General features: G+C 37.4%; 1 protein-coding gene across 5 annotated transcripts in view; it reads left to right on the forward strand.

The window, feature by feature from the left end:
* Nucleotides 1-25,113, forward strand: part of FSTL5 (follistatin like 5) — a 270,592-nt gene that overhangs the window by 5,967 nt on the left and 239,512 nt on the right. For all 5 annotated transcript variants that reach the window (XM_063156281.1, XM_063156280.1, XM_063156283.1 and 2 more), the window contains one exon: nucleotides 17,810-17,948. In XM_063156281.1, the coding sequence (XP_063012351.1) occupies nucleotides 17,826-17,948 (123 nt within the window). In that variant the 5' untranslated portion in view covers nucleotides 17,810-17,825. The remainder of the gene's footprint in view (nucleotides 1-17,809; nucleotides 17,949-25,113) is intronic.

The raw sequence follows: 25,113 nt of genomic DNA on the forward strand, positions 1-25,113 counted from the left end.
ATGTTTGTACAACATCTTGGTTAACTATTCACCTTTTGTGAGGGATTTGAGACTTAAAAGAAATCTGAGATCAGGTACCTTTGTTAAAAGCAAATTTTCTCAGTGTTTTACAGATATTCCTCAAGTCTGAGAGGTGAATGGTCAGAAAATTCTCTGAAAGACAGTATCTTTTCCAAACATTCGTTCAGTTATCTCTGCAGTATTCATAAGAGTGCAAAATCTGATATTATCAAGGAAGGAATGTTTTGGATCGGAAGGACTGTAGAGATCATTTCTTTCCAACCCCCTGCCATGGTAAAGGATGCTTTCCACTAGGCCAGGGTGCTTAAAGTCCATCCAGTCTGGCCTTGAACACTTCCAGGGCTTGGAACATCCCCAGCTTCTCTGGGCAAGCTGTGTGTCAGCACACTCATAGTGAAGAATTTCCTCCTGGTATATAATCTAAAAATGCTCTCAGTTTAAAGTTATTCTCCCTCATCCTATCACTTTGTGCCCTTGTAAAACATTCACCTTCATCTTTTGTGCAGGGCCCCTTTAGGTACCAGAAGGCCTCAGTGTGGTCTCCCTGGGACCTCCTCTTCTGCAGCCTGAACAGCCCCAGATCTGAGTGTGGAGAGGTGCTCCAACCCTCATCTTGCTGGCCCTCCTCTGGGCTTGCTCCAGCAGGGCCACATCCTCATGCTGGGATGCCTCCATCTCAGAGCTGGATGCAGTACTCCAGTACTGGGGTTTCACAGGAACACAATGGAGGGGGAGGATCCCCACCCTTGACCTTCTGTCCTCAATTCCTTTGCTGCAGCTCAAGATTCACTGTGCTCCAATTGCACGTTGCTCAGTCGTGTTGAACTTCTTGTTAACCAGCACCCCCAAGTCCCTCTCACCAGGGATGCTCTCAATCTGTTCTCCACCTAACCTTTGTTTGTACTTGGGATTGCCATGACCCAGGTGCAGGACCTTGTGCTTGGCCTCGTTGAACTTGAAGAGTTTTGCACAGTCCCACCTTGCAAGCCTGTCCAGGTCCCTCTGGATGGCATCCTTTCCTTCTAGTGTATTGGCTAGACCATGCAGCTTGGGTTATTGGCAAACTTGCTGCTGATGCACTCAGTCACTCTGTGCATGACACTGACAAAGAGGTTAAGTAGTATCACTCCCAGTACTAACCCCTCAGGAATGCCACTTGTCACTGGTCTCCACTTGGGTATTGAGCCATTGACCACAGCACTGAGGGTCTGACCATCCAGACAGTTTCTCATCCACTGAGTGGTCGATGCATCAACTCCATGCCTCTATGGTTTAGATAAAAGAATTCAATTAAATTTAAATTAAATTTAGTTGTTTGTTTTTTTTTTAAGTAACATCTTATTTTGACAGTGAGCCCTTCTTTGCTCTCTGCTCTGTTTCAAGATGGAAACATAAGTTCATCTCATAATCAGTTTTTGCAGTGGAAAGGCCACAGAGAAAGAAGAGAAGCCCATTATGACAGTGCTTTGGGTCTGTCCTTGTCAAGTGGAATTAAGTTGCACAGATCCTCCCTCTCCTTGCAACAGCCAAGGTTAGCCATAACCTCAGGTTCAGTGAGAAATTGATGTTTTTAATCTTGAGGGCTGATTTTTAAGTTGAAATACGGTTCATCACAGAGCTGCTCTTCCATATTATCAAGTACTTTGATAGAGAGGAAAATTTTATTTAAAATAAACTACAAGACACAGAACCAGGTTATGTTAGTTTGAAGACTGATTTTATTTTTCCTTTATTTCCTATGCTTTTAAAGGCAAATGAATCTTAGCTAGTATATTGGCGAGTTAAAAAACGTTTTTTTCTAATTGTTGGTCCTCTAACCTATATGTTATGTTTTTATCTTTCATTTATGCTATCTTTATATTCTCATGTAATTCAGAATCCCAGTGATTATTAGTGCTGTGGTTGTATTCCAACACAAAAAATATATTTCTCTTCTTTGATTTTTTGGTTTTTGCTAAACAGTAATATTTTGTAAAATTCTCTAGACCTAGATGCAGGGGCGGATTTAGTTGTTACTTGGGACACTGAAAGAGAAAACCATAATTAACATCACTCCAGAGATTTAACTTGTGTATAATGTTAATTATTTTTTGAACTGAGGACAGTTTTCTAGTGGATTTAAACTGTGCTGCTTAGCTATAGTTGCATTTTAGTCTACTGTCTAATAATAGGCTGTTTCTATTATTTTATGCTTGGAGACTTTTTCTCACAGAAGTATTTGAACATACATTTGTATGTTCTTGGTGCAGTCAGCAGGGTGACAGGAGGTTTTCTGCATCTTGGAGGTTGCATTTGAAACATTAGTAGATTGCTTCAAGCATCAGATCTTAAAATTGGTGTCCCCAAAAGACTAAAAATCTAATATTTTAATATATTTATGTCCTTTATATCTTTTCTATATTATAGTCACATTCATCTACTGCTTTAGGCTCTCGGTAATCTCTTCCATGCGTAAGTAAACTTCTGAAAGGGGTGCTATGCCTGTCTTTATAAAAATATACATGATATACACATAAATCATTAATAAATCTATACTGAAAATTTGATTTATACTTCCGAAGTCTCAGAAATCCATATAAAAAATAGCATCCCCTGTTCTCATGGTTTCTCAGATAGAACAGCTCTCACATTAATAAAGAGATTTAAATGAAAGTTTGTGATATAATTTGCTGACTAATGATTTAGAGTGATTTTATTATGTGCTGCATCTGACTCTTCGATGAACAGTGTGAAGTATTATGGCTAATAATTTCAGTTTTATCATTCTCTGTTTGCCTTTTTAGAGACAAAGATCCAATCTGAGCGAGTTAGACTTGTATTTTTTATAAGCTGGGCATGTTTCTGGAGTTATGAGTAAATGCTGAAAGAAAATCTTAAGACCTGATCACGAAGCTCTCCATGGTTAAAAAAAATAAGCAAAGAAATTTGTGCCTTTGTTATTTTTTCTGATGAAGAAAGTGAACAGGCAATTGGCATGCATAGATGGAAATTCTTAATTTTGAAATTTTTATTAAGTGTTGAGTGCTAAATATTTCCCATTAAGAAAAATGTGTTCACCAGAAGGGTGTTCAGGCATTGGAGCAGGCTGCCTAGGGAGGGGGTTCTGCCACCATCCCTGGAAGTGGTCGAGCAGTGTGTGGAAGTGTCACCTGGGGACAGTCTTCAGTGGTGAACACAGCTGTGCTGGGCCCAGGGTTGGGCTCAATGATCTCAGAGGTTTTTTCCCCATGATTAATGATTCAGTGATTCTGTTCAGTTGGGGCTCTTCCAAAAAGAGCTATGAAAAGAGTTGTGATGTTATATATAAGCATTACAAAAATCATTAATAATAGTTGGGTTTTTTTTCAAAGTAAGGACTTAATTTAAACTTCCCATACATCTGAGATCCTTAACATCTCAGATTATAATTTTGATTTTCAACATCAGCTTTCTTATCCCAGCATAAGATTTCTGTGGTATATTGATTTGTATCCATCAACCATGAGACCCACCTTGGTGTTTTAAAGGTGGGAGAATATTTGGGAATTTAAGAGATTTTAAAGTGTCTGTTTACCATTTCTCTCTAACACTGGATTTCTGAGGTTACCTTTGGTCAAGTCAACCAATTTCTAAGCCACAGCAGATTTGGGGAGGGGGAGAGGTCAAGGAGGAATATGATTTGCTTCGAAGAGTTTACTGCTATCACTCTAATCAGTGACTATTTAAAGAAAAGTATCTTCTCAGCACTTTTTTTTTCTGTATTTTGACTGGTTTATACAGCAATAATCATTATGAATTTTTGATTGCTTTTGACCAGTGTCTGAGAGATCAGTTCTCTTACAATCCTGTAATAACTGCATTGGAATTATTTGTGAATGGGACAGAAATAATAAGTAATTTTCTTCTATTTCTGGTATTTAGGTCCATCAGTAATTATGCACTTTGCTTTTTCTATGTTATCTTTTACATTGGGTTAACTTGATCTATTTTTGATTGTAATTTATTTCACAAAAGGCCTTCTTGGCTTCAAAAAACCAGGTTTTTTTTGGTGTTAAAGATTATGTATTTAATTATCTATAACAAGTTCTAACTGTTCACCATGTAGCCTTTACATGGAATACAAAATTTCAACTGTGAGACTTCACAAATTAAAATACCTCCATAAGGAACTTAAATTGATGCACAGTGAAATAGAGATGTGCTACTGAAAAGAGTCAAACTGCTTTAAAATGAGCATGCAGTGTGTGTGGAGATTCAACTAATTTGCAAAGATATGAGGCCTAAAAGTGAAATTCAGAGTTGAAATTTCTTCATTGAAAAGGGTACATCTAGGCAAAAATATTATTCTGAAGCTTGTTAATAAGTACAAGAGGAGAAGCAATCCAGAGAAGGACTTGCCCATCCACAGTAAATATTTTTACAGTTTAGTTGTACTTCATAGAAAGCCATGGAGGGTTGGGAGTGGGGAGGAAAGCTGGTACTATCACAATGTGGAAATTTCATCTTTGAGTTTTTGAATATGAAAAATTACTTTTTACGAAGTGTTGTTTATGAATATCTAATTTAGGACATTTCTGAGTTTACCTAGTCTCTCAAGACTATCAAGAATTGGAGTACAAAATGGAAGGTTATGCTCTCTAGGAGCTGAACAGTATGAACAGGAGTTGAATCCTGCCACTCCTTTTGGCTTGTACTAATATGCATCTATGCCCAGAAAAAGACACATAACTCCTCACAAGTAAAAAGTCAGAATTTGGCAAATCTGGGCTTAAAAAACAGAGTGGAAAGGGAGTGATAAGTGAAATAAAAAACCTAGTAATTGTACCTACAAATTACCAAAAACTTTAGCATGTGCTGTTAAGTATTCTTACAGGGAAGGACTTCAGGGACTGAAAAAATTTTTCTCTATTGCTCCACATTAAGGGACAGTGTAGATTTTCTCTTCAGCAGGAATTAAATTTTAGTCTAAGATATTTAGGCAGAGGGCAGAAGCCTTGGACATATTTCACTAGAGAAACTCTTGTTTTTTGGTGGATATCATAACATCTTTTGAGAGTGAAAACACTGATGAATAATCCTAGACCAGGAGAATGTAAATCCTTATCAACCAAAAGAGAATGAAATTCTTTGTGTATTTAAGGGAAGTAGCCACTTTCCTTAAATACACAAAGGAAGAGAAGGAAAGTTTGCAATAGCTAAACCTATAACTTTGTAGCTACTTTTCTTTCTTTCAGTTTCTAGTGGGGGAAGAAAAAAAAGTGTAATTACTAATGGAAAAAGAGATGAAAAAAAAATAGCTTTTCTGTGCTCCCAGACTGAAAAGTGGTATGGTTACATTTACATTAATATTATCATAGCAAGTTTGCATCAGTGAAAATATGAGGATAAATCAGACACCATATGTGCAGCTCCACACTTAATTACTAGGCGAACACTTCTGTAATGAAGATTATGGCATTGTTTTGAAATTTGCATCCTCCTTTTTATCCTTGCATGCATGTTATTTCTGGCCATCTGCAGAAAATATTATAAAATTAGTGCCAGTGAGCAAATCTAACAAAAGAAAACTATTAATAGCAAAAGTCAACATTACTAAAGAATAGTCTTAAATTTGTGGATGTTCATGAAAGGCTGTTATGACCAGAAAACCACCCTAAAAACTAGAATACTGCTCTAGGATGGTATTTATGATAGGTGAAAGAACAGATAATTGAGAGTCACAGTAGCACAAAAGTATTCCATTTTGCTCTGGGATTTTTGGGCATGTTTATTGTCCCAACAATGTAAGAGAAATACTGATGTACTAAGCTTGCTTGCTTAAACCGCCTGTTGGTTATATTTTAAATAAGTTGATTTACAGTTTATTGTGTTCACTTTGATGTAACTGGGCAAGTAAAGCTCTGATCAGAGAATAAGGTGTGCAATTTCATTTTGTAGCTAAATAGATTCATAGCTTTAATTGAACTGTGTTGGGGTCACTGCTATCCCTCATGTCTTATTACACCTGTTGATCAGTCTTTCCATTGGCCAGTGGTGTTGATGTGAGTGGTGAGCTGGGTTACAGAGCTGATCTGGCTAGAAATGAACCTTTTCCTGCCCTGCTCTCCACCTATCAGTTGGAATATCATGGCCAAAGATCAGTTTAAGCTCTCATAGAACAAGACAGCTTCCTTCAAAAGTGTGTAAAACTGATTTGATTTGAACCAGTGTGTTACTGTAGACATAGACTGCAAAAGTATGGGATAAAACTTGAACAAAGCAGTACAGTTTTATGACTTTAGACACTGAAATACGGGTAACTCTCTCCCCCCTGCATCCCAAGACATAGCTTTAAGCTTTTCTCTCAGAGCTTCTAGTGGGATACTTTATCCCTATTGTTTTATTTCACGTGAGTGAGGATAGCCTTATGGGAATGCTAATATAGAAAGAGAATGATGTAAAGCAAACAGTACCTGCATTTATCCTCCCAGGCATGTTTCTGATATGCCATCGTGGATAAAAAAATCCCAAGAAAGCCAAACCCAAAAAGCTGGAAAGGGCTGCCTTTCCCAGTGTTGTAGGTGGTTCTTTGGTTCTTCAGGAGTAGTTTTGAAATATTTGGTTTCCAGATTTATATCTCCATTGGGCTTGAAGAGTAGCCAAAACATAGGGCTGAACCTAGGCAATCTTTTATGGGTGATTTTCAAAGAAGTCAAGTGACTTTGGAAATAAGAGGCGCTTTTTGATACTTTTAATGATACCTACTCTCTTTTTTTCTTCAGTATGTATTGTGTATTAAATGGTTCACTTAGAACTGTAGGAGGCTGTGATATTATTTAGGAACATGAACAGGGATTGCATAGCAGGACCTTACAAACTGGCTCTTGGGTTGTTGGTGGGGCTGGCTTTACGCATCGGAGGCTGCCCAAAGCAGTCAGCTTTGAGAGAGAGCAGCAATGGCTCTGCCCTAGTTTTGTTTCCAAGTGTTCAACTGGTTGCAGTGTCAGCATTTAGTGTTGACACTCTTTTATTAAGTGAGGAATTAGGGAATATGAGCAGTATGCATTGTTACACGGAATATCCCCTCTCCCACCTTAGCAGCATCTGCTTTTCCCTCGTCTGCACCATGCCAAGAAGATGAACAGTGAACCTGATGCATCAATTTGGTCCCCTACATTTATTGCCTTTATCCTTCTTTGGCACTCTCTTTTTCTTACTGCTGGAACTTTGTATTGCTACAGATCATACTCAGTATTTTTGGAGGAGGCAGAGAGAAGATTTGACCTGGATTTGCTGTCAGCTGTGGTTTGAGATGATCCGTGTCTTACTCTGGAGGATGGAAGTTACTGTCACCTGTCTTTGCTGGATGTCAGATTGCCTCATTTATGCAACTTTAGGACGTTGAAGGACAAAGAAAGGTGGATTTTTCCCTCCATCTGTAGGCAGGGTAATCTTGATTTTTCAAAATTTCAGAATGCAAGAATGATTATATGAAAGTGATTAGTATCAAATTGATTAAAGTCACTTGGCTGTCCTCCACTGGGGTTCCTTCCACTGCTTCATAGTCACATAAGAACTGCAAGAGAGTAAACAGTCTTCAGACTCTATTGCATGTTGCTGAATCAGATAAAAACCTTCAAAATAACTTTCAAAACTCACTTTCTCTGCTTTGATCAATTTCTGTATTTTGTGGCTTCCAGAAAATCTCACCTGGATAACAAGAAATATTTGAAATTGCTGAGAGGTAGGCATTCCCAGACCTTCAAAATACAGAGAGAGGCAAGAGAAGCTTTCAGTTCTCCTAGCATTAGTCAGCGCTGAGGATAATTCGTGTGACAGTAACTGATTCATCAATAAAGAGTCACTTGGACATTTGCCACGTGATTGGCATTTGTGACAGGGCACTTGGAATGTGATGTTCAGCAATATCTCCTGGCTCCTCTTCGTGGGCACTGCACTTCACAGAGGTGTCCCAGACAATCCCAGAGTCAATGTGGCTGAATCAAAAAAGGAGAATAGTGTCATGGTGGGATGAAAGAGGGAGCACAGACTTATATTTCAGAGAGGTGGGGTGGTCACTCTTCAGGCTGTAGCTTCAGAGTGACACTTTCATATGAGAAGAGATGGGATGCCCTTGCCTATGCACAGAGTTCATACCAAATGTGATATATTGTGTCTGGTGATGGTATCTGAGCATTAATTTCTTGTTGAAATATAGGGTTTTTTTTGGTTAAGAGGCTGTTTCATATGTTTCCTGGCACATTGATGGTCAAAACTTAATTCCAGTCAATTCTACATTAACATTTTCTTGTATTTCTATTGTATAAATAAAACTGAAAATATTTACCTTTTTGCCTTTCCAAAAATAACCAAAGAATGCAAAAAATTCCCCTCAAAACCTAAAAAACCCCAAACCAAATAAAATATATAGAACTTGTTGGTATATAATACCAAAAGAAATTGTTTTGGTATTATATACCAAAAAAAATTTGTTTTCAATGTATTATACAATGGTGGTTGAGGAGAGACAAAATACATTGCTTTCACATACTACCATTTCATCACCACATACTGGCTGCTCCTTGCTTTGTATTGTCTGCATTCCATTCTTCTTAGGAATGACAATTTTTTTAAGCTGAAGAATTTTTGAAAAAAACCCCCTGTTTTGTAGCTAAATCCTATTTAGCTACAACCTAATCAGGAAATTAGGTTTTTCTGGTTTACTGTCAGCTTTCCAACATGCATTTGGAAGATCTCTTCCTAGTAGTTATATTAGAGTGGTATAAACCCATAAGCAATAAAACCCAGTAAAATAGTGTTAGACGATTAAAACATAGCAAGAAATGAAAGTTTAGATCCTATTGAATGGGGTCATAAGCATACAATATGACAAATGCATTATTTGATTGAAAATATCTTTGGAAAATTTAAATAAGACTGCATTTTTTCTAGGAAAATTACTATGTACTAAAATAATGAACTGCATTTAATATAGATAGTAGAACACAAATGACCAAGTCAGCTGTCAGAGTCAATGTATTTTTTTTAATCATGTATGATAGTGGTGAAGCTTTTTTGTTCTATCAGATCTCAGAAAGGGTGTATGTTTACTTCCTATTTTTTTCAGTCTGTTAATTTCTTTTTATATATAGTGAGAAAATCCTTCTTTTATAGACTTGGACTTAAACATCCAAGCACATGGCACTTGGAACCTATGCCAGCTTTATGACTGACAAAACAAGTGCTATTTCTGTATTTCTTTCTGATTGTTCTGAATTGAGGCTCATGAAGAAAATTGACCTTTGTGACAATAAAGAAGAAAGAGAGTTGAGTCACCACAAAGCAGGAAAGGACAGAGGCAGAAAACTCCACAGCAGTTAAATTGAAAAAGAGAAAATACCTGTAACTAGTTTGGCTATTCAAGTACAGAACACTTTATTTGTATACCTCTGTGAACCTGTATGAATAGACATAGATTTTTTTTCTAAAAACAATGACAAGCAACTTTGAATTTTTTCATTTTAGTTAACAGAGTTATTTTAAAGTTTTGTTTCCATACTTGTGAATATTCACTGCAAGTAAATCCTATAAATAGGGTGGTATTCTGTACCAGACATATTAAATGTAGCTTTTAGAGTTGTTTTCATGTTGTCAATTGGGTCAGGATTTCATCTGTAGTTAACTTAATTATATTAATGTGGGCACTGGGGGAGAGTACTGGAGGGCAAATGTATTTTTGGTTCAATCCTGATAAGGACAAACTGCCCTCAGCTACAGATAGTCCTCGTTTATTTAAATAGCTGCAACATTCATCGGTCTGTTTGGTTACTGATTGAGCTGTGCTTCAATCCAATCACGCCAAAATCCACATGCATCTTTATTCTCTGCAGTTTGATAATTTCATGTTTCCTGTCAGTGTTTGCACTGCTGTGCACACTCTTCTCCATCACAGCAGAGTGCATCCATGTCCTTCTGTGTTTCAGGAGCTCATGGTTTCTTACATGTCATAGACTTTCCCATGTCACCTCTCTTGCTGATAGGCACTCTAGAAATCTTCCCATCCTAGGAAGACTGCCGAAATGCTACTTCCCCTGTACCTACTCCCTCTCTCTTTACGTTTTTGTGGTTTAGGACTTGGTTTCTTTCTACAATCCTTCATAATTCTTTCTTTACTTCAAATCTGAATAGAGTCAAAACCCTCAAACTCGTCTATTCTGGTCTTGCCAATTGCATGGTGATCTTGAGGAACAATCTCCAGGGGGGTTGAGTTTAAAACAGCTGAGTTATTGAAGAATCTCTTTCTCTGGGTAAAAAAGATGGGATCCATCTCTGTTGGCTACAGCACTTCAATGCAGAGAGTTTCATAGATGTAAATGGATAAAATCATAACATTAACCAGAATACTTAATGGGAAGGGATTCTCTAAATTGTCATGGCTATTGGAACTAATGACAGACATATCATGGTTTAGCATTCATCCAAGGAGTTCAATAACCCAAAGATTTCAATGTTTTTGTTGGTAATTACTGTTTTACCAAACCTCAAGGTTTTCTTGAATACCAAAAGAGAGAAGTAAGAGTGGTAGATGAATATATCACAGCAAATAAGGAGAATTTTAATCTTTAATTTAGCAGCTCACCTGTTTAAAAAAATTTGTATCTTAAGTGGCCATTTTGCTTTCTCTAGGATAATGTCTCTTCTCAAACATGCTCTTAACAATTTACTATGGAAGTGCCAACAGCTGTTGTTTCTTCTTACATTTAGTTGATGTTAGTAGTGTTTGATTTTAGAATAAAAACATTAAAAACTTGAAAATCAAAATATTTATCTTTTCTAGCATGAGTGAAGGACACAGCTACACCATGGTATGGTAGGTGTCAATTTACAAATGATGTAAAATATTAACAGTACCAAGATATTCACCTGAGTTCTAAGCTGGCAGGTTTTCTGTTTCTTGTTTCATAACATAAAGTAGTTGAATTCCCATCAGTTTAGATAATGCCATGATGGTAAACATTAATCCTCTAGGCTATTGAGGAACCAGCTGTGACAAGTTTGCTTAATGAAGGAAGAAAGAGACCACCTCACTAACAGTATAACCTCCACAAACCAGCACTTGCATATATCAGTGATGCTAAAATCACCCTGAGGTTGATACTGAAGTCTTGGGAGAAAAATATATCAATACACACAACTAGAATCCTTTAAACAAAGCTTCTCTGAGATATGTGAACTATAGTACTCTCATTTTGTTCTTCTTTCTGAAATATTAAAGACATTATGAGATCATGTGAAGGACTTATAAGAAGGTTTTAAAATTGCCATTTATCATTTTATTATAATTCATTGGAAATGGGGTTGCTTAAACTAAGACATCTTGGTGTCATAATTTGTATAAATACATAAATACACTGAAAATGGTAAGATAAAATTAGGGCATGAATTTAGCGGCAAAGATAAGTGTCCCTGCTGCATCTGCATTTCAGGAACTTGTCGGAAATGGCCCTGGCACTATTAGGCCATTTGTGTACAGGTTCACATGAGCCACTGTTAACCTTAAGGGCCAATTCCAAAGAAGCCCTTCTAGAAAAGCCCTGGGCTAATGGGTCTTGCTTGCATCCCCCCACAGAGAGGGAATGGGCTGCCTGGCTGCTGCCCTTGCCCACCAGCACCTGGCAGTGCAGGTGGTAGAGGGCACAGAGAGTGACAGGGAAAGGCCGGGAATTCTGGCCTTGTGCTGGCTGCTCACCACGGAGGGGCCTGGACGTACCTGCCTTGGAGCAGCCTGACGTGTTTGTAAGGTCTGCACAAAAACCAAGTGCACTAGTACAGGGGTTCAAGGGCCTGCTCTCCACCTTCTGCTTATGCAGCATGATGGTTTTGCAGTTTAAATCAGGAAAGGACAGAGGGAGTGATGGACAGGATTCTGCAGAAGGCAGGGTGCATCTGGCATGACGAGGGCATTTTGTGAGATATTTTTAAAAAAGTGTTTCTCATCCTGTGTGTTCCAGCACATGAGCTGTCAGTGGCGTTGCTGGCTGTTCTGAAGTGACTTGCCAGCCTGTTTTGGTGGGTGAAGGATGAAGAGCATGTGCCTGCACAGCGAGTGGCTGCGGGCACATGAAGCCGCAGCTGAGAGACGGAACAGATTGGTTGGCAGATGTACGAGCTGCTGGCTGCCGTGGCAGCGCTGCACTTCACTGCTGCCAGCCCCAAGCCTGCTGTAGGTAGCTAAGGTGACCTAACCACTGGTTCAGAGTGTAGCTGCCACTTCTGGAGGAGGCCTGGAAGGTGGCAGCATGAAGTGTGCAGCGCTCACAAGCTGTCAGGAAGTCGTGGGGTTGAGAGCTGCCCTCATGACGCTGTGCTCTGCTCTCCACGGCGCATTTTGACAAGCAGAAACATTGCTGGATATGTATTTCAGCTACGTTCATAAGAGAATATGATACTGTGACTACCTTGTAAGAGCCCCATTTTTGGTGTAAAGATAACTGTTGTAAGGTTCTTGAAGGCAGGCTGTGTGTGAAGATGTGGGCACTAGGGTAGAGGCAGGCTAATGGGAAAAGACATGCTTTTAGTTAAAACTTCTGCTGTTCATTCAAAGGTAATGCAGTATAATTTTCTCTACACAAGAATATTCTTTCTTTGCTGCTAGTTTTCTACCATGAAACCATAAGGGTAGATAAAAGCATCTTAAGAAATGGTAGCAGTGTGGTCTTTCATGCTTGGTTATTTGTGTCCATCATGATATGCAATGAAATTCTCAAAGTCACAGGCAATGAAGCATGGTTTATATTTATTACTGTAGCCGTATTATAAACCTATTAATAACACTGAATATGGTGACATAGCTTATGGTCTTTTTTCTGATCCCCACAAAACAGACAATTAATTTTATTCTTATTTATTTTCAGATTAATAATATCTAAAAGATGGAGACTTACATTTTCTGAGAGCATGTTTAAATGTTGAAAGTGACCTTTTAAATAATTCCAGGTTAATATCTGGTATCTTTTCTTTTAAAGGCAGGAGGAATTCAGTGATTGGGCCATTATTTAAGATTTCATTTATTATACTTTGTAGAGGTGTTGAGTTGATCATATCAGTTTATTGAGGTGGAATATTTACATTTTCAAATGAATATCTCTGCTCTTAAAGCCAGATATCCTGGCTACTCACTATTTATCAACACAGAACAGAGCATATTAGCTGAGAAATTCTGGGAAAAAAAGAGCTTTAAAAATGGCAACGTTCTTAATTTTAAGTATGTATGCATTTTAAAATAGGGCATTCTTGTAACTGGGTATATGTTTTAACTCTTTATATAAAGTCTGGCTAAGCCAGGTTGCATGAATTATATTTTTTTAGTACACTGTAAATACACATTGTCACATTTGGAACTGGTTATGTAAAATATTATATCTTTTCAATCTTCTCAGAGAAGATTACAGCATGGGGACAGGTAAAGTAGTGCTTATTATGCATTTGCTAAACTCTCATAGCAACAACCTCTTTCCTAGTCCAACAAGAAAAAGTTAGGCAAAGAACAAAATTTATATTACCAATAAACTGATGAGAAGATTTAGAACTCATAATAACTTTGAGAGGAAACAATCACTATGGTATTGTAGAATATATTAATTGTTATTAGATATTCATAAGTAAGGTGTCAGAACTGGGATTTAGTTTGTTTTCCACAAAGTATTGGAAAAGTATTGGAAAAGCACTAGGAGGAGAGAGAAGGGAGATATAGGTTTTGCATTACATTTCCTTAAGAATTATAAGAAATTGTCTCTGACTCAGCAGTGACTGATCTGATCATCAGAGTGCTGGTGGAAACACTGTGAACTTTTCATGTAGCTTTCTTTGCTTAAAAAAACAATCTCTGAAAATTATTTAAGGGTCCCATTTCCCTTACCTAAAAAAGGCAAGAGAGATATCCTAAGATATTGCTTTTGTCAGTTCAGAAGCTATAGCTCTCCCAGTAGTGCTTCTCATCCAAGTGTTTTAAGATATAAACTTGACACAGAATAAAAGAATCCTCTTACAGATTATAATTTATAAGGAAAAAAATCAGAATTAATTGAAATGGGAAAAAATCAATAGTGAGAAAATTGCAGAGTACATCAGATTCATGAATGCTCTGGAAATGGGCTAAAAAGTGCAATGACAGAGCCTTCTGAGAATCAGAAAGGAAAATCTAAATTTGATACTGGTGAAATTACTGTACAGTGAGAAATAAGGAACAGCCATTATCTGTTCCACATCCTTCGTTCCATTCCTCCTCAGCTTGTGAGGAAAATCTAAGGAAGATAAATAGCACATAAGACTTCTATAACGCCAATCAATTTGATGCTAAGACAGTACATTAAGCTCATTGTTAATAAGAATTTGTGCACATTGGGGAAAGAAACTCAGCACCCTACTTATTTGTGTGCAGCTAGGGAGAAGCCCACCCCCTAATTATTTACATGCAATGAGTAGCTGTAAATTAACTGTTTTCATTAATAAAATGGATGATAGGGAGTTACTGCTAGTAGTTGTTTAAGAATTTCAGTTCGGTGTTTACTGGCAGAAAAATCATATATATATGTTAAAATATGTACAGTTAAAATATGTACTGGAATATTTTATAATTTTTAAGTTTTTTCCATTTTAATCTGTAGTCCATGCTATATGTGAGAAATGTGCAGAGAAAGAAACAGGAAAATGCAGAGTATCTGCTTAAAGAGAGAATAGAGAGCCAAGTAAACTAATCAGATTTCCAGACATGGTTATATGAGTGTAAAGAGCCAACAGTCTTCAGTGAAAATAAAAGTAGACATATAATATATATGTATATATATATTATGTATATATATATAATAAAACCTAGAAGCAGTTCTTTCACAAATATGTAATTAATGAAGTTAAAAATAGAGAATAATGTAATCTAAACACTGAAAGATCAAGTTCTGCTAGATTATAATAATGAATAGAGAGTCTAGATCATTAATGTAAATTTGAGTTCAAAAATATGTAATTTTGCCTCAGAATGCATGATATAACAATTTTTCAAAAACAAATCTGATTTCTTGATAATACAATATTAAAACAAAATTAAAAACCCTCTTTGCTGATAATTTAGGCTGTACCTGCAAGTAGAATAAGAAAGAGGCAAATTTAGGCAACATGAATATATAGTCTTGATACCTTATTTCTTTCTGTTTGGCTGTATGCAGCACCAAGATCTGGAGTTGTGATGAGGCTTTGAAAAGTCATTTTTATTCCTGATCTCAGTTCAACTCACTAACAATGTAAGTCCTTAGGACAGATAATAGTTTTTCTCATAATAAAGGCTTCATAATAATACTGTATTAAGGAGAGCTGTGTTTTTTGTAATAAGTAAAAAAAATCATTTAAGATATCCAATAAATTCAACAGAAAATGTATGCTACTTAAAAAGGCGGATATTTTAAATTCTAAAAAGGCAAAACATAACTGCACAGACTCTGCATACTTTTGGTATTTTAGGTGGCATGTGTCCAAAAAGCTTACTTTGTAAATTTGTGTTGTAAGTGTTCATCCAAGTATCAGGCAATAAAGTCAGAAACTGAGCATGTAATAATTTTCTGTTCTATACAAGTACAAAGCATGAGCCTTTCAAGGTCAAACAATTTTCAAAACTATAAGGACTCTATTCTTTTACACCACATGAGACTAAAATCTATTCAGTTTGTGGGTGGGTGGTGGAATGTGGCTGCTCTTACAACCTTCTGTGAAATGACTGTTTTCCAACCAAATTTTCATTGTACAGAGAGGTATTCCAGAAGTGCACAAAGGGGCCAAAAGTTCAAGCATGCTAGTCTTAGCATGCACAAGTGCTAAACAAATCTGATTCTGGCCTTGAAAGTCAACAATTAAGTATTTAAAAAAATTTCAACAAGCACAAATAGATGTTTTCTTTGAGATTAAAAATCAAGATTCTGATTTTTCATATTTCTTTTGTTCTGTGTTTTTTTTTTTTTTTTTAATGGACTTACTTTTCCAGTAACAGTGATACTGAGAACCAGCATAGTCAGTGAAGGAAAATGCCATACTGTCATGTACTTGAATCCTCGGAGTTCTGAAGCAGTCTTTTTTTGGTGTTTCCTGTCAGTAAGCTAGATTAACCATAGCAAAGATCCACCAGGACACCTGATTAGCTCTTCTGTTTTGGTGGAAGATTGAGGGTAACTCAAAAAGAAAATTTCACTGTGTCATTTCCTATCCTCACTATAATATCCCGTTACTGAACAGGTGTAGAAGAACAAGCCTCAAGTTATTTATGCAAAATATCCCTCTGTAATAGAGCTTGTTTTCTGTGTTTCAAATAATGCTCTGCTTAACGTATTCTGTGCAAGTTCTCCTAAGAGAGATACTTCTACTGTGTATATTAGAAAAGCTGGAGTGACAAAGAAAAGTAATTGACACGGAAACTGTTGGAAAAAGTAATGATAAATGAGATGAAATGCTGAGTTTGATTAATAGGGAGAGCCAGAATGAGATTGGGTTAGGTGGAACAAAAGGTAAGTGATGTCAGAGTAATATGGTGTATTAATGTCGAGCTTTTGTTTGAATTACAAGTGTGAAGGCAAGGCAGGCTGGTAAAAATCAGCTGCAATGAGGATGAAACAGACCTGTAGTGGTTTCACCAAGTTTGGTAGAGTAGTCCCCAGGGAAGGGTAGCAGACTTAAGTAGGATCTGTTACTGAGACTGTGAATAGAGGTAAGAGTGGAGTCCATTTACTACATGTAATATCTCCACAGGAATTAATTCTATTCAGTCTCTCTGCCTTGAGGTGACTGTGAAGACTACTGCTATGTGAGGAATGATAGGAATCAAAACCACAGTTTGTGTAACAGTATTGCCAGAAGCATGACTGTAAATTATACAGGATAATAAGTGATCCCCAATTTGTTCACATTTTATGCTCAGATGATTTCCCATAGAAAAGAAAATGTCAGGCAAGACTTCAAAATTCGGTGTGCAGTCTGGGCTGCTAGGGCACTCTTGTGATGTTTTGTGCTTATTCCTGTATATCTTGATTCTTATCAGAGGTTTCTGCACTGGCAGGCTAAGTGAACTAAAAGCAAAGTAGAAAGGGAAAAAAACCTCCACTCATGCATGAAAGTGGCTCATCTCTGCCCCATAATGAAGGATTAAATAATATAGGCTAGCAGACTGACTTGGGAGTATCTTGAGGTAATGGAGATCAGTTTGCTGTGTTGTCTGTTTAACATGATGGTTTCAACACAAATGCTAAATATCAATAATAAATATTGCGTATCTCTAAAAGGTTATGAAACCACTTATGTAATGTATATGTGTACATCCATTAGGAACCATACAAGGTACCTCTCATGCCATATGTATCTATAAATCTGTGAGTATGATTATTGTAAACTTTTAGGTTGTGAATAGTGCATCACAAGAGGCCGCATTTAAAATAATAAGTTGATGAACATGTGATTGATTATAAGTTTTTTTCTTTCATCTGAGAAAACTTATTGCATTTCTCACCATTGATTTTCTTTTACGTTCTGTCTTTTCTTTGACTTTTCCTGGTTGTTTCCTCAGTGACTCCCTCATATGAGATGGGAAAATTCTCAGTTCAGCACAATGGAATTGATACTGCTGTCCCAAATACTACCATCATTTTTTCTCTTTGCTGTTGTTCCAGATGGATTGTCCTATATCTACTAAATTCATTCAAGTCCACAATTGGATTGTCAGTATTGTAAACCTTTCTTATACAGTTTATGCTAAAGTAATATTGCATCTCTGAACTTGTTCATTTTATTTTCACAGAAACAGACCTGTAAAGATGTTTATGTGGTGGTCCACTGTTTTACTTCTTGGATGCATTTTGCTGGGAGCAGAGGGGTGGCCAGTCAAGGAAGGATACAGCTTTAGGCCATATCAGCCCCTAGTAAGATTACGACACAAGGTATGGATTATTCTCTTTTATATTCTTCCTTTTCTTCCACAGTCAAGGGATAAACTACATTCTAGCCTTGTCTTTTTTGTGTTTATTGGAGTAATGTTCAGAAATTAACTTTTTCAAAGGGAATGAGATAAGATCTGTTTTAGCTTCAAAAACTAGAGATGAGTTATATCAACAGAAACTCAGAGGGGGAGCCAGGAGAGGCTCTCTCTTACAGCAACTGTCAGCATCTGCTTAAGGCAATGACTTGTCACAGTCCTCAGTGAATTCCGGTCCAAGCAGCATACAGGGAAACTGCCCACCAAAGAAGAGTGGTGCTGAAGTTAACAGATGAATAGAAGCTTGTTTGCAAGAGGTAGATGTTCCCAGGGCTTGCTGAATTTAGCAGTTTTGGACCAGGGCAAAGTGCAGATGTTTTTTGAGTTACACGCTTCCCATATCCAACTACTAAGTGCCATTCAAATTTTGCCCACCTGATGCTCCTTTGTCATGAATCCGGGACTCCCAAAACAGTTCTCAGCTGCCTTTCTACTGGTAGCTGAAAGGGAAACTTCTGTGGTTGTTCTTTAAAACAAGGGAAAAGGCTGTTATATTTCCATGGGCTGTCTAAAGTTAGGCTAGTTCTGATAAACTTAATTCTTTCTTGGCATGGTAGTCATGGGAGCAACATCTGAGGTACCTTAAGACCTACAGTCAGGCCAACAGAGATGTTAAAAAAAATTTTGCCCTTCTGAATTTTTGTGCTACAAGTAAAAGGTCTGAATTATAGCCAGAAATTCTAAATGTTAGTGTCTAATAATGTTTCAAGATACTGCTAGTTTTATTTCTCAGTACTTTTTTGTAAAGTATGAAAAATATTTCTTTTTAGTTCTCAGTTTGATAAAAAGACCCAATATTATGTGATTCTATCTCAACATACAAAGAGGAACTGGCGGCAGGAGTTCTCAAACAAGTAAAATACTTGCCTATTAGCAAATTAATATATGCTAAGTAAATTAAATACAAAAAGTTTCTTAACAGATAGAAAGTAAAATCTTAAAATCATACAATTATGCTCCCTCTAGGTAATGTTCTCAGTCAGAGTAAGACTGAAACAGGCCACAGTCAAGGAAATAAATAACTGTATCAGCACACAGATTTTTATGCTGAGTATTATTTAAAACTTTGTCTCGTCACTTTATTTCCATTTGACAGCTGTGAGAAAACTAAAATAAAATAGCACAAGAAAAGGACTTCGAAATCTGGAAGGAAAAGAGAGACTAGTAATGAAACCATGGAATAAATCATGTGATAGAGAAATCACATGTGCAAAAAGCCCCAGTAGAAAACCATGAAGACTGTGAAAGCAATGAAGGACAAAATATGGGGTATAATTAGCATTATATGTTAGGTTAGATGGTCTCTGGTCTTAATGAATGTGGAACTATTCATGTGTTGCTATTTCTTAATTATGCTTTTAATATACTGATAACTCTCATATAATTCTTGGAATAGGCTGTCATAAACTTTTAAAGTTTAATATTGGGGGAATCACACTTAGACATATGCAGATAACATACAAATAATTAAAACTTGATATAAAACTTTGTATTGAAAAATATGGTTGGTTTTTCCTTAGGCAATATGTCTAGATAAAAATTGGTTTAGTATAGTTCAGCTTTTGGTATTAGGGACATATGTTTCTATTAAAAAAACCCTAGGAATGTAAAACTTTTCTAAAGTCAATTTTTAAAACCAACTTTGGCACAGATAGGCATACTCAAAATGTAAATAATATGGTAAAAAACTTTCCGCTTCAATCAAACACTTAATAAATCAACTGCTTAGATTAAGTTATGCCGATAGAATTCTTACTGCAAACAGATGATAATGAATTTATGCAGTTATATTTGCTTTGATCAGGCAATATGTATGCAAGTTTATGTGTGCAAAGATTAAAAAAAAGAAAAAAGATTAATCTCTCTTGCTCTAATAAAGGGGAATTTATCTGTCTTGAACAATAGTCCAACCAGAGCAACTTTAAATGTCAACCTGCAGGGAAAAGCAATCCTGTTGGTACTTAGGTATTATCTTGAAATAATGATTGTGTTTGTGGTGGAAACAGGCATTCATATCATAAAGGTTGTATTGTTTTAAAAGGGATTATGAATGATTTCAGCTTCTCATGCATAGAAATTACAAGTAGGAATCTAGTCTGTATATATGATAATCTGAAATCATAAGAACAGCTTTTCTATGGAAAAAACTTTATAAATAGAAAAAAAATATGCATAAGAAAACTTAATTTTACTTTTAGCACTGGAACAGATTGCCTAGAGAGTTTGTTGAGTCTTTATCTTTGCAGATATTTAAAAACTGTCCAGACAGGGTCTGGGACAGCCTGTTGTGGGTGACCATGCTTGAGCAGGGAGGTGTGACGGGGTGACCTCCAAAGGTCCTAATGTTCTTTGATTATGTGCTTCATTATAATTCACCATTAATTACAGTGATGTTCATTATCATGGCTGTTACAATGGTAATGAAGATCAAATGTTTGACTGCATTGTGCATATATGACATATTCAAACCCATGAAGAGATGAGTTCTCTTGAACCAGAACTGAGAATGATTATTACAAATCACTCCTCCAAGTTGTTTTCAGTCTCCTTCCCTTGTTTATCTGCCACGACTTACATTTACGTGGTTATGCTGAAAAGTACTAGCCTGTGTCTGAACAGCATGTGAATTTCTTGTTGAGCTGGGTAATCCTTGGTTCTTCATTTGTCAAAACACTGGAAAAGTTTGTCAGGTACTTTCCATTTGGGAGTCTTCTTGCATTGCTGCTGAAGTAATGTGAGCAATTTGTTAATACCTAGGTTCCCACCTGATATTGTTAGGAAGTATTTTTAGCATCCTAATGAATTTTCTTCTTGTAATTTGCATGCCTCTGACAGAGACCAATGTTTATGCAGTGTCATCAGTGAAAGAGTTTATGCTCTGAGATTTCCAGGTATAAACAGGCAGGTGGCAGCCAACAGAATGGCAACAGTTGGCTGCAGATTCTCTGTCAGACGCTAAGAAATATGGAATATAGCCTGTACATCCATATGTATACTCCAGAGCCTGCCAGCTCTGCATATCTAACTAACACATGCATGCACAACCCTCCTTGGCAAGCCAGGTGTTTCACATGGCTTAGGAGGGAATAATACTGGTGACAGTTCCTCCTTGTTAATGGTGTCCTCATGGGTGGGGAGCAGTTCAGTTTTGGTCTCAGGGGACAGTCTGTGAAGATGTAACTCAGTCCCTGTCCCCTGGGCTCCTTTTACTTAGGCCCAGTGCTGAACTTTGAGGTTAGGACAGTCAGGTTTCCCATAGTCAGAGCTAAGCCCTCACTGAGAGCAAGCACTGCCCTGACAGCATGGGTGGGAGCAGAGAGACGGGAGAATCCAGGGAAGCCAGAGTTCAGCCTCAGCCTCAGCCTTGGCCTGTGCAGGATGCTGGATCAGAAAAGAGCTTCTGTTGTCAAGCTGAGCAGGAGTGTATGGAGGATACAGCAAAGGGGCTGTGCCAGCTTTCACTGGTTTCTGGTGACCTGTTGATTCAGGCTTCTTTCCAGCCTTGTTTTCATCTTGTTTTTACCAAAGGGCAAGGAGAAAGTGACTCAGCTGTGCAATCCTCACTCTTGTCTGTGATATTTTTCCAGACTATAGTATTCATTTTAACCTCCTATAAAAAACCTTCCTCTCTTTCTTTTCCCTCTCTCCTTCCTTACTTACTGTTGCTATTTGCTGCTCTTTGTTTCATTTGTTCAACCCCAATTCATGTTAAATTAGGGCTCAGGGCTAGATCAGGTTAGAGGGGTTTAGGTTACATTGGAATTAGATTCAGTTTAGAAGCGTTTAAGCAATAATGACTTTGAACTAAAAAAAAAGCAAAAGAAGAACATAAGCTTCTGTCCCATGTTATTAAAAGCAAATTTGAATGCATAAGCACAGAAAAAACCCATGTATGACTTTTAGGTTTTTGCCCAAAGTCTATAAAATTATCTCCCGCTACTAAGAGTACTGAAACGCCTGTAAAATATAGACAGCCTGAGTGTTCAATGATTTTATTGTCATTTAGGGTGTCATGGCCAAGAAAGAAATGTGCAGAAAGTAGTATTCCGGGATTCAAAAATAGCCTGTGCTTTCCCTGTGTTGTCTGGTCTCCAAACAACCTGAGATTTATAGCTCACAATTTCTATCTGGAAAATCTGTTTGCTTGCAGGATCTGAGAAGTCATAAAATTTGATCCTGTAAAATCCCCTGTCCTAGAGAGAGAAGGGAAAAAAATCTATTGAAGATGAGCAGTGAATCCTGAGGACTAAGAACAGAGCTTTTGCTGTCATGTCACTGCTGTTCTCAGCTCTAAAGTAACATGAGAATTTTCTTCCTTCTGAGGCTCCATGAGCCCAGTATCTATGTCCTATGCATATTCCAGGATTAGAAGAAGCAAGATTCGGTTTTACTTTTTTTGCCCCTTAATCACTTGTAAGTGTAGTCCAGAAGTCTTTTTTTGTTGTTGTTTCTTTGGTTTGGTTTAATTTTTATTTTATTTTCTTTTTTTGGGGAAGGGAGGAGATTCTGAAATCTAATTTGATATTTCCTGTGGGCAATAGCATTAAAAAGGCATGGGCAATTTTTTTTTTTTAAACCCATTGCAATCACTGTTCCTTAACAACCTAATATCAATGAAACATTTTATTTCTGCTGTCTCTCACTACCTGCTCAAAGCACTTTTTAAGTCTTAGAAAAGTTGCTTCTATAATCCTTCCTCCAACTAGTCAGTCACTGGGGAGTGCGGAGTGTCAAAATCTGGAATTAAGGCAAGGCTGATTCCTCCTTTCAAGATGCCTGCTGATACTTATTAGCAATGACTATCTATAAACTTGTAGTGAAACCAAGAGGCCCAGTCAGGGAGCAAAGGTGCCTCTTAACTACTGGGCTGAACCTTTTGCTGTGTCTATCTTTTCTGTTCCTTTACTGAACATCATCACTGTGCAAAAGATTATTCCCAACCAAATATTTTCAGGAGTGAGGAGATTCACATGTATTATCTACCTTTTGATTAGCATTGTTTTTTTTTATTTTTAATTTCACATGCCAGATTAGCAACAAAGAATGAAATATAACATGCTGGTATATGGAGGCAATGTAATTATCTTCTCCAGTCAGCTTGGCCTTCTCACATTGAATCCTAGGAGGAGGATTTCCAGTTACCCTCTGTATAGATAAGAAATGTTTTTTTACCTTTCTGGTATTTGGAAGTTAATGCAAACACAATCTGTATCAGCTATCATTTCAGATTCTTGACTAGCATGCTTTTTCATATTCTATTATAATGGCAAATTGTAATCACAAACTGCAATTGCAGTAATAGCAAAACAGAGTCAGGAGAGATTTTTTTTTAAAATATATATATACTTGAGGTGATTTGTTCCTGTTTAAATTTATGCAGTTTGGATTTCGGAGATCATGAAACACACCAGATACTTGAAGTGTGTGTTTATGAAATCTGGCTCTTTTTCATAACTTCCTTGTTGCCTCTTTTTATTCAGGTCTTCAAGACTACTTTGTAATTTAATTCCATCTCTTTATTTTTTTTCTATTGGACAAATAGAATGTTTTTTTTTTTTTATTCTTTTATAAATAGAAGGCTTTGATTTATTCTTTTCCGTTGCTTGTTTTTCTCGATCATTTTCCCCATGGATTTAATACCTCTATTTATTGCCTAGAAGATGTAGACTTTTATTGTTTATATTACCCTTTATTATCTTGGTTTCTTAAAATGAAAGTGATATCCTGTAGCATAGACAATTCTTATAATATGACAAATAATATTCAAAGGTCAATATAAAATTATATTAAGTAATAAATATGGTGTGTAACAGTTTCATTGGTATTTAGACAAACTGGACTGTATCCTAGATTATTTTTTTAAACTAAATAATAATCAACTTAGTTTGTGTTTATTTTTCACCTCTTATTCTAGAGGTGAAAATTTTATTTTTCTTTGTCTATTTAAATCCTGGTTTTAAATTAAAATAATTTTGTACTTTTAAGCATTGGTTTTTGTGTTGGATTAGCATGACCTGATTTTTGTAGCAGGGAGCTGCAGGAGTGGCTTCTGTGAGAAGCTGCCAGAGGCTTCCTTCATGTCTGACAGAGACAGTGTCAGCTGGTTCCAGGATGGACTCACTGCTGACCAAGGCTGAGACAACCAGAAACGGTGCTAGCCCCTGTGATAAGGTATTTAAGAAGGAAGGAAAGTTATTGTGCAGATATAACTGCACTAAGCCAAGAGCAGAATGAAAGTAAGTGAGAGGGGCAGCTCTGCAGACACCAATGTCTGTGCAGAAGGAGAGGGAGGAGGTGTTCCAGGTGCCCCAGCAGAGATTTTCCTGCAGCCGTGGTGAAAACCATGGTAAAGCAGCTGTGCCCCCCATGTAGGAGCACGGGATGCAGAGATGCACCTGCAGCCCATGAAGGAGACCCACACCCCACACCCCAGCTGGTGATGCCTGAAAGAAGGATGGCAGGGACCTGCAGACCCACGGAGAGAGGAGAGCCCCTGCTGGAGCAGGTTTCCTGGTGGGACTTGTGACCCCGTGGGGAACCCGTGTTGGAGCAGACTGTGCCTGAAGGACTGCACCCTGGGGAAGAGTGACCCGTGTTACAGCAGCAGCATTATGTGGGGAAGTGTTGCAGAAGGGATGGATTCAGGTTGGAGAACTTCATGAAGGACTGTCTGCCAGGGGAGGAAGCCCATGCTGGAGCAGGGGAAGGGGCTCTCTCCTTGAGCAATGGCAGGAGCAATGTGTGATGAGCTGACCAAACCCCTCACTCCCCATCTCCCTGCACTGCTGGGGCAGAACAGGTAGAACTCGGGAAGGAGTGGGGGGAAGGTGTTTTTAAGGTCTTATTTTGCTTCTCGTTATCCTGCTCCGATTTTGTTCGCAATAAATTCAGTTAATATCCCTAATTCTAGTCTATTTTGCCTGTGCCAGTATTTGGTGAGTGATCTCTCCCAGTCCTTAACTCATGAACCTTTCATTATATTTTCTCCCTGCTGTCCACTTATGGAGAGGAGTGGTGGAACAGCTTTGGTGGGTGCTGCCATCCAGCCAGCATCAACTCACTACCTTTTT

Source organism: Melospiza melodia, chromosome 5 (assembly GCF_035770615.1).
Source record: "Melospiza melodia melodia isolate bMelMel2 chromosome 5, bMelMel2.pri, whole genome shotgun sequence".
In the NCBI taxonomy this organism is placed as follows: Eukaryota; Metazoa; Chordata; class Aves; order Passeriformes; family Passerellidae; genus Melospiza; species Melospiza melodia.